The sequence below is a fragment of the Phragmites australis genome, chromosome 4 (genome assembly GCF_958298935.1).
Source record: "Phragmites australis chromosome 4, lpPhrAust1.1, whole genome shotgun sequence".
Classification (NCBI taxonomy): Eukaryota; Viridiplantae; Streptophyta; class Magnoliopsida; order Poales; family Poaceae; genus Phragmites; species Phragmites australis.
The window spans coordinates 23,600,696-23,611,417 of NC_084924.1; the positions used below are offsets into that span (position 1 = coordinate 23,600,696).

A 10,722-nucleotide genomic window follows, 5' to 3' on the forward strand; every position below is an offset into this window, starting at 1 on the left:
AGATCCAGCAATCGCATATCAAATGGTATCAGAGTCTCGGTTGGTCGTTATGTAATCTTAACTACCTCTTTTATTTCGTCGAGTTTCATTACCTAGAGTCCAGAAAATTGCTCCACAAAATATTTATGTTTTAGTTCTTCCACTATCCAAACCACTTTGAGCCTTTCACAATTTAATTTTCAGTTTTCGCGTTGTTGAGTTTTAGTCCATCGTCGGTGTCTTTATTGATAACCACAGAGTCCATCGTCGGTGTCTTTGATGACCCTAAGTCATCGTGTTCTAGTTTCTAGTATCACATCTTTGCTAATTTAGTCATCGAGTAACTCGGCTTGCTCTAGTCTGCTAAAGCTGAGTTTGTGTCCCCACTCGGGATCCGACCACCAACTTAGGGTCTCGACCAGTCACTCAGATCACCCACTTGGGGTCCGACCAGGTACTTCAACCATCCACTCGGGTCCGACCACCTAGTCACCGCGATCATCTAATCGGATTCGCCCACCTTCTCGGATTCAACCACCTAGTCGGAGTCGTCCACCTTCTTGGATCTGACCATCATAGCCGAAACAGAGGTAGTCAAAATTCAGAGAGAGAGATTGTGATCCACATACTTCACTGGTCTTAGAAAAGGCACTAGAAGAGTTTTGAGTTTGTGTCACATTCGTAAAAAAAAAAAAAAAAGAAAAGCAAGGAAGAAGCAAAGAGTGCCAAAAAAAAGAAGAAAACAGTGACAAAAAAAGAGGAGTACAAAAAAAATCGGAGAAAGAAAGAGAGAGAATCAGTTTGCATTACGAATTTTGTTCTATTGTGCTTGTGTCTGATATAGTTTTTGGCTTGTTTGAGCTAGTTCTAGGAACGTGTTCAGGCCAGTAACTATGACGTGTACTATGGACTTTTATTCAGCTTTGCTAATATGATTTTATTAATTGTCATTCCTTGATACTAAATATTTTCTATCCAAGTTACACCTTCTCTCAATCAGAACGGTATCTTTCCTTGCAACTACCTCACTCGTACCCAATAAGGTATCACGAACCAACCACCGGTTGTGCCAACTACGGTGATTGGTAAGAACACTTGCAAAAGCGTGGTAAGACGCTTGAGAATGTGTGACTCCACATCCACCACCTAGTAGTCGATAGGGATAATTTATCTTTCGTTGTTATGTATCTTCGACTAACTATGGCAGGAGAAGCATCGGATGCACAAGAGTGTGTTTTGAGGGAAAAACTCACGATGGTGTTGAATGAACATCGACAAGCTATTAATGATGACATTGATAAGAAGCTTGCGGAGACAAATACTATATTGCAATGACTTAATAATAGTATTGTTATACTCAATACATGCTTTGATCAAGTGGTTAATCAACCACCAAACCATGGGTGTGTGGATCCTCATGGCGCAGCCCATGAGCAAGAGGAGTCCATCACACATGATAAAATTTTGAGGCAAGAACAAGACACCTTTGATGAACAACAACGAAATCGATTGAATTTCAACTCTCAAGGTATGAGAGGTAATAATTTTCAGCAACATAACACACATCTTAATGATGATCCATTTGCTAAGGTTAAATTTACTATACCATCTTTTGCGGGTGCTTATGATGCTAAAAAGTATTTAGATTGAGAGATGACAGTCGAACAGGAGTTTAATGCTCATTTGGTTCCTAAAGTGCATAGAGTTAGGCAAGCCACTAGTGAATTTAAAGATTTTGCAATCATCTGGTGGAATAGAGTTTGCATCGATGGGTTAACGCCTACTACAGGAAATACTTTAAAGGTTGCTATGCGTAATAGATTTGTTCCACCCTCTTTTAAACATAATATGCGTAAGAAATTGCAGTTCTTAAACCATGGTGTTAGATCCTTAGAAGAATATTATCAGGAGCTACAAATTAGTATGTTGCGTTGTGATATTATTGAGGATGAAGAGGCTGCAATGGCACGCTTTTACAAAGGGTTAAGACGTAAAATTTAGGACATAGTTGATTACAAAGAACGATAGTGTTCCTAGATTATTCCAACTTACGTGTTTGGTAGAAAAAGAATTACAGGGATAACAACAGAGGCCAAGGAGCAATTTTGGAAGTACGACTACTTCAAAATCAACACCGGGACAAATCAAAATAGCCCCACATTCAACTACATGGTCTGTTGTCCCCTTCTCGAGTAGAGCGCGTTTAGCAGTACCTTTAACACCGTCACACGCTTCCCAGTTGGTGCATCCATACGGCTATCGGATTGACGGGGAACGCGAACGCAAATCCGGTGCGCGCGCAGAACGCGTTCAGAAACCGGACAGCGGGTATGTCAACCTTGATTACGGTGGTTTGGCTGCTCTACTATCCGACCTAGTTGGTGAGGGCCTGGAGAACATCATGGGACATGCACCAGTGAAAGGGCTTGGTGATTTGACCTCTGGTCGGTTGGGAACGTCGATGCCAATCGGCTATAGCACGGCTGTCCGCGATGGCGACGATCGTGGCGGCGTAGATCGGGCTTTGGTCGAGGCTAGGGTTTAGCTAGTGACTTAGTATGATGCTAAAATAGTAGTAAGGGAGGGGAAGAAGGGGTCCTCGCCTTGCTTTGATGGTCGAGGAAGGAGGATTCGCGGAGAAGACAACAAGGTAGCGCATCACGGGCGGCAGCGACGGTGAATGGCGGCGCACGGATAGGGCAACAGCGACTTCTAGGGTTTGGTGGCTTGGAATAGGGGTAGGAGAGGGTGTGCAACTGATATTTATAGAGCTAGGGGTGGCTGGTTGAGCTGGAGTCCAAGCCGAACACGAATCGGATTCGAGTTCGAGTCAGTTACGGTTTTCTTTTTCGTAGCTCTCTATTTCGAGGATGATATCTCCATCGTATAGACTCCAAATTGGAAGTTTCTTTACTCTAAATTATAGTACTTGAAAAGATCTACAACTTTGGTATTCAGGCCCTGTTTGTTTTAGCTTTAGATTATGAAAAGTTGCTTTTAAAAGCTAAAGCTAAAACAAATAGTTAGATTGTAGAATCCGCTTTTCAAAATCTGGTCCCCTTTTCTATCACAATCTGTGTCTAACCAGCTTTTTGCAGATTGTGATTTTAGAAAAAATAAAAATACCCACACAAGCATCATGTAATTACCCACCAATGCCATTATGTTCCCTGAATCGTTTTCTTTGGACCTTCTATTCCAATCTCCCGCTGGCTCCCATCTATTTTCCGATCTCCCACACCCCGCCTCCAGTTCTCCACCGGCGTGCGCCCTCCAGGCCTCCATCAGCCTCGCTCCTCCTACCAGCACCGCACCTCCAGCGCCCACCTTCTAGTCCTCCTACCGGTGCCGCACCTGCATCCCTCCAGCCGGCAGGAGGTCTCCAGCCGTCGCCCGCTGTACAGCCCTCCGCCCCTCCCACCGGTGCCTGCCCTCCACCCCTCCCGCTAATGCCCACCCTCCGCCCCTCCCGCCAGTGCCTGCCCTCCGCCCCTCCCGCTAATGCCCACCCTCCGCACCTCCCGCCTGTGCCCGCCCTTCGCACCTCCCGCCGGCGCCCACCTTCCACACCTGCTGCCGGCGGCCGCCCTCTAGCCCTTCCAGCCGATGCTCACCTCCAGCTGCCACTCACCTCCAACCGGTGCTCACCTCACCTCCAGCCGCCGCTCACCTCCAGCCGGTGCTCACCTCCAGCCGATGCTCACCTCCAGCCGCTCACCTCCAGCTAGTGCTTGCATCTCCAGCGAGGAAGAAGGCCGTAGAGAGGTAATCTCCAAATATTCTTCAGCCGGCCAAATGTTCTTTAGACTTTAGCCAAATGTGATGCAATGCTCCCTCTAGGGACAATTGAATTTAGTTTATAAGCCACTAATGAATATATAGGTGACCTCACTCGCATACCAGAAGTGCCAATATTTTTTTCATAATGAGAACTGGGTTGTGCCCTTCGATAAACGGGAAGAAGCAAGTGTTTCCCTGCATTTTGTTAATGATGCTTATTTAAGTTGTTATATAATGCTTGCGATATTTAACTAAATTATTTTGGCTATTGAATTTGCATGGAGCTTTATGTGATGTTTGATTCTAGCTTACCTACTGTTATGAAAAATAGATGGAGGACTTTGTGCCGGATAAAGCCAATTGGGACGCTTAACATAACATTACCTTTTTTATTTGCAGGGACATGCAGAATGGATGAAACTTTGAAATGGACCCCCTGAAAATCTCTCAGAACTAGAAAGGATGTTTGATAACAGTCATGTCGATGGTTCTTCCTCTTATGTTCCTGGTGAAGGAGTGGGAGCAACTGTCAATAATGAGGAACAATTGGGTGATGTAGGCATTGAGGAAAACAACATCAATAGAAAGGGTGCTAATATGTTGAAGCGAAATGCTTCTGTTAACAATGAAAGCCCAAAGAAGCATAGAAAGAACCCTATGGTTAAGATAAAGAAAGGCATAATGGAAAATATGCAGTCTTCTAGTATTGTAACCAACAAGGTGTTACAAGGTGAAATGAGGTCTGAGTTAATTAAGGAAGTGATGCATTTGACTGTCGAGTCTCGAGCAATTGAAGGGAGTGACGAACATTTTATGGCTACCAAGCTTTTCGTCAAAGCTGAAAACCGTGATATGTTCCTCACTTTAACCACCAAAGAAGGAAGGCTCAATTGGCTGAAAAGATGGTGTGAGGAAAAGAAAAAGGAGTAGTTTTTTTTTAATTTTGGAACTAGTACTACTATCGTTATGTAATATTTCTAAGAACAATTGTGCTATTATTGTTTTGTTATTTTGCATTGAACAATGGTGCTATTATCATTTTGTTATTTTGCATTGAACAATGGAGCTATTATCATTTTGTTATTTTGCATTGAACAATGGTGATATTATCGTTGTGTAACCTATCTTTATATTTATTTGTAGATGAGTTCAAGTGGTAATTCTGATGATGTGTCAAGTGATGATGATGATGATGCAATGTTTGAGCTTGCTCATAGTCAACAAGAGTGCCTTGCACAATATGGAGCGTTAGCATGCATTTTTGGTACGTCCTATGGTGATACTTTCTTGAACAAATCTGAAAGGCGAGAATCAGTTGTTTCATGCCATGTTTGGGTTATGGAAAACTTGAATGATCCAAGAGAATGCTACAATATGTTTAGGATGAGTAGGCCACTTTTTGATAGGCTACATGACTTGTTGGTGACAAAATATGGTTTGAAGTCAACTAGAGTTATGAGTTCTATTGATTCTTTAGGTATGTTTTTATGGATTATTGGGGCTCCACAATCATTCATCCAAGTTAAAAATATCTTCAAGAGGTCAACCAAAAAAATTAGTAGGAAGTTTGTGGAAGTGTTAGATAGTATCAATCTTCTTGCAGCAGAGATTATCAAACTAAGAGATTCAGAGTTCAGAACGGTGCATTCTAGACTTGAAGATTCGTGTTTTTCGCCTCATTTCAATAACTGCATAGGTGCAATAGATGGCACACATGTACCTATTGTTGTGCCTTCGTCTGAACTGGTTGCACATGTGGGACGTCATGGATATTCTACTCAAAATGTGTTGGAGGTATGTGACTTTGACATGAGGTTTATCTTTGTTGTTGCTGGGTGGTCAGGCTCAGTTCATGATATGAGGGTGTTCAATGATGCACTACGCAAATATGGTAATAAATTTCCACATCCTCCACATGGTATAGTTACACATTAGCTCGTTGTCATCTCATTTACCACATTATCATAACAGTCGCTAATATTACATATTTTTTTCAGGAAAATACTATCTTGTTGACTCGGGCTATCCCAACCGAGTGGGTTTTCTTGCTCCATACAAAGGGGAGAAGTATCATTTACCTCTTTTGGCCAAAGATGAGATGTGATGTTGAGTGCTATGTTTTATGATGTATCACTTGCAACAAAGCTAAGCGTCGCTTAAATCCACATGGTCTTTATATGTCTCTTCCTGTTCCTAGTGCACCATAGGAGGATATTTCTATGGATTTTGTTAGCATATTTGTAGTTGTGGGTAGGTTTTCTAAAATGACACATTTTATACCTTGTCATAAGAGCAATAATGCTACAAACATAGCTGATTTGTTTTTCAAAGAAATCATTCGACTACATGGAGTGCCTAATACTATCATCTCGAATCGTGACATGGTTTTTGAGTCACTTTTGGAGATCAATTTGGAATAAACTAGTGATGAGGACATCACTCCCTCGGATACATACAATGATCCTCCATTGAACTTTCAAGGTCCAATCACAAGAGCTCGCGCACGACAATTAAATTTAGAGGTGAGCTCGTTCCTAAGCAACTCTTTATATAATTTTGAGAATAGATTACTACCTAATGATTATGTGTTGCTTAGGAATCATGGAGAGGACAAGGAGACACATAGAGGAAGGCTTGGAGGCGTGGAGGAGCAGCTAGGACGTCCAACAACAGCAGGAGGTCCAGTCCAACTCGAGTCCGAATCAGTCTCGACCTCCAGGACCAGCGAGCAGTAAAATGGACGTCCAGGACGCATCCGGACTCCGTTTTTGACGATTCACATATGGTTGGAAAGATAATTTCATAAGGAAACCAATGGCGTTGGTTTGAGGTCCAAATTCCTTCTGAGTCAACGGGAAATGTTGAAACAAGTCAGCATCCAGAATCTGTCCCGGTGCTGCGTCACCGTTTTTGGTCCGTTGGGCCGTGTATCGTCGTTGAGCCCATTAGGGGGGCGTGACCAGGGGGTGTGACGACCCTTAGACCCTTATTATCAGCCGCCACCGCTCTCGTTAGGGCTGGTTTTTGCTTAGATTATTCTGTCAAGAACAGTTTCGCCGTTTCGTCGGTTTGTGAGACCCCAACTCGTGAGATTAATCATTCATCTGCAATTCGGTTGCATTCTTCCTTGTTCTTGCTTGTGTTCTTCGATTCGCAGGCAAGGACTTTAGCCTTCTTGGCGAGGTCAACCGTGCAACGCCGGTTGATAACCAGAGGAAACGTGGTGCTGCGATTGCGGGGTTTCGGATCGTGTTGTTCGGAAGCCGGATCGACTTGTGTCTCGTTTCCACTAAATCGAGAGTTACCAGAACCTTTCGGAAGATCGGGAACCCTTGTTCATACTAACTAGGGACAAAGCTACTGTTTTCTACTACGTGTCATCCCCAGACCGACGGTCAAACAGAGGTTGTGAACCGTACATTATCGACCATGTTACAGGTTGTTCTAAAAAAATTTGAGGATGTAGGAAGAGTGTTTACCGCATATTGAATTTTCTTACAATAGATAGGTACACTCCATCACCACGGTAAATCCGTTCTAGATAGTGTATGGATTTAATTCCCGTGCTCCTATTGATTACTATCTTTGCCTACTTTTGAAAGACTTAATTTAGATGCTAAGAAACATACTGAATTTATTCTTAAGTTGCATGAAATAACTAAAAAGAATATAGAGAGCATTACTGAAAAGTATAGGATTGCTAGAAGTAAAGGTAGGAAAGAAATAAAATTTGAACCAGGTGATTTAGTTTGGTTGCATTTGAGGAAGGATAGGTTTTCAGAACTAAAAAAAATCAAAGTTGATGTCTAGAGCTGATGGACCATTTAAGATAATTGAGAAAATCAATGACAATGCATACAAATTGGACCTACCTATAGATTTTAGGGTTAGTCCCACATTTAACATTTCAGATTTGAAGCCTTACTTGGGAGAGGAAGAAGAGCTTGAGTCGAGGACGACTCCCATTCAAGAGGGGAAGGATGATGAGCCCATGGCTCCTTCAGATACGATCAATACTATTAATATTACTCAAATCATACAATGTCCAATTACAAGAGCACGTGCACAACAATTAGACCACCAGTTGAACTCATTTCTTGCTATTCATGCTTCTTTGGATGGATTACTACTAAATTCTTGTGATATTTTATTGCTTAGGAACGTGGGAGCAGCACCACAACCTTACCCAAACGTCACCCCTCAAAGGCTGAGCTCTACTTGGACTCGAGGTTGAGCACTAGTCGTGGTCGTGGTCGAAGTCGTGATCATGGTCGTGGTCATGGTCACGTCTCAAGATAGCATGTCAATGAAACGGGCATAACTCTCGCATATGGAGTCTAATTATGGCATTCTTGGACTTGCTGCAAAGCTTATGATGAACCCTTTTCAATGGATCTATGCTCGACCAAATATTCCTTATATCATAGTCAGAGTTGAAGGAATAAGGTGTTGTGTCACCATTTTAGACCCTGTCGGGTCTTGTAATCGTGTCGGGGTCAAAGTCCAGGTTGTGCATGCCTCTTTCCACGGCTGCACAACCCTAGGTCGACCTCCTCATATCCCCCTATATTGGCGAGGTCAACCGTGTCTTGGTACGGTTGATAATGACGGAGTAGTTCTGTAGTGGTTGCGAGGGTTCTCGATCTGTTCTGGTCAGAGTCTTAAGATCATCAATGTCGAAACTCCATCAATCAACATATCATATTACCTTTGGAAGATCGGGCAAGCACACATCACTATGTGTTTGGTTCTGGGGTGCTAGACTAGATTATTGGCTAGGCTTATGACACCGGTGTTGTCATGCTGGGAACTAATAGGCTACGCTATCCTAAAACAAAAATTTTCTACCACAATCACCAAGAAAACCATGCTAGTAGGAGATCATAGATCGTTACCACTCAACACACAGTGCAACGGAAGAAGAGTTGGAGTAGGCCGATCCAACGTCGTGCATGTCAAACTCCTTGAACAGTTTCTCGACCAGATCCACGCAGGTGGTCACGCTCGACCAACTCCGAACAGGTGGTCATGCTCCTCGACTAGTTCCTCGACCAGCTCCCGATCAGGTCTATTTGTGGCCTCAACAAGTTCTGAGTTATTGTGTCGTGCTATCCGACCAGATCCGAGTGGTCGCGTTGTGCTCCATGACCAGACAAGCAGGTCTGTCGACCAGTGCGTCACGACCGGCGACCAGTCTTGAACACATCATGATCAATTCGCTGGGAAGATCAATGCCACAATAGCAGCAGCACCTCTACGATATCCACACGTACCGGGTAAAAATGCTAAGCACTGATGTGCTAGCACCTCGCGTGCGGCTAGGGTTTTGGGAGATCGTGTGGAAAGTTGCAAGTAGGGTTTTCAAGTGGCTCAACCTATCAACGCCTCACCCCACGCCTATCTTTATATAGAGCTCGCTAATGGGCTCATACGTTGGAAGCCCTTTAGGACTCTAACACCTCATGGATCACAATCCAATCAAACCCATATACGAATCCAATTCGCATGTTTTGTTCCAACCCATTAAGTGTGTGACCTGTTAGGTTCATGTACAAATGGCTACAACTAAGAAACCCTTTCCAAACCGAAATCAATAGCGGTCCCTAGCAGGACATGTTGACTCCCAAGTATACACAAAAGACCATATCGACTGAACCTTGATATACACATGCACCGATCCCTTCGCATCACGGTACCAGTCAAGCTCAAGGCAAGATACGTGCTACCATTGTGATAGCTCGACCATTCACTCGATCAAGTAGTGGATTCATCATAATTAACTCTTTAATCATATTGTCATGACCATGCATGTTCTCAATCGAACTACCTTGAGGGGCCTAGAGATATCTTTCCTGTTATCAAGGAGGGGAAAATTCCATCTTGATCGCTCACACCCCATGACATGTTTAATGACAAACTCGAAAACTACATTTATGACTACCTAGTTACGGAATAGCATTTGGCAGCCTCAAAGTATGTCACTACACATTCTGAGAATCAATGACGATCTCAGGTCTAAGGATCCTGCAGGTACACCATTTGATATAACAACTGATGACACATCATAATAACAATACTAGCAGTATCTTAAGGTGGGTCTATCCAATATTATATTCTCCAACATAAATGTCCACATTATTAATCTGGTACTCTATACCTATGATCCATGAAATATGATCATCAATCAATACATGTGCTGGTCTTATGTATCACCATAATGATACGCGACCAGGGATCGACTAAGAATAACATCATGATATAAACAAAGAGTTTCATGAACAAGTCACATACTTGCCAATCAAAGTAAACGATAGTCATTCTTGGAATAACACAATATTCAGGAGTACATGAACATAGACGTGTGATACAATCATCTCAATAATTACCTCTAGGGAATATCACCTTCATGTCACACAAAAGTGGCACACTCTTTAAATCTAACCCAAAATGCCTCAAGGTAGCAACCATCCACAAAATCTATGAGCAGCAGCTACATATTCAACTTCAACAGTAGCTGCGTAACGCTAGACTATTTGTGAGAAGACCAACACATAAGAGAAGTACCCAAGAAATGACAAGTACCAGATGTACTCTTCTTGTTAATTCTACAACCATCAAAATCCGTATCTGAAAAACCTTGAAGAGAAACTGAAGAGGCAGCAGAAAACAAATGTTCATGCTCAAGAGTGTGCTTGATGTACCTTAAAATGTGTTTCACTGCTTGGCAGTGAGATGTCCTCGGTGAAGCTTGGAAGTACGCAGAGGTAGACGGCAAAGTGGATGTCCGGTCTTGTCGCCATCAGGTATAGGAGGGAGCCAAATATACTCCTGAACTTCATACAGATTAAGCAGAGTCGAGGTAGCCATTGGTGTCACCAAGGGCTTCGCGTCACTCATGTCAAACTTCTTCACCAACTCCTTGGTGTACCTCATAACAAGCCCTAGGTGCTTGCTTTAGCCTAT

The 10,722-nt window shown here is 43.0% G+C and overlaps 1 protein-coding gene across 1 annotated transcript; it reads left to right on the plus strand.

Moving 5' to 3' along the window:
* Positions 1-3,134: 3,134 nt before the first annotated feature.
* On the plus strand, positions 3,135-3,707 carry LOC133914675 (extensin-like). Its single transcript, XM_062357730.1, has one exon. It carries the CDS (start codon positions 3,135-3,137, stop codon positions 3,705-3,707), a length of 573 nt encoding a protein of 190 aa, XP_062213714.1.
* The last annotated feature ends 7,015 nt before the right edge of the window (positions 3,708-10,722 follow it).

What these genes read in the sequence shown, in the direction of transcription:
- LOC133914675 (XM_062357730.1), top strand. Translation starts at nt 3,135, where the DNA reads ATGCCATTATGTTCCCTGAATCGTTTTCTTTGGACCTTCTATTCCAAT.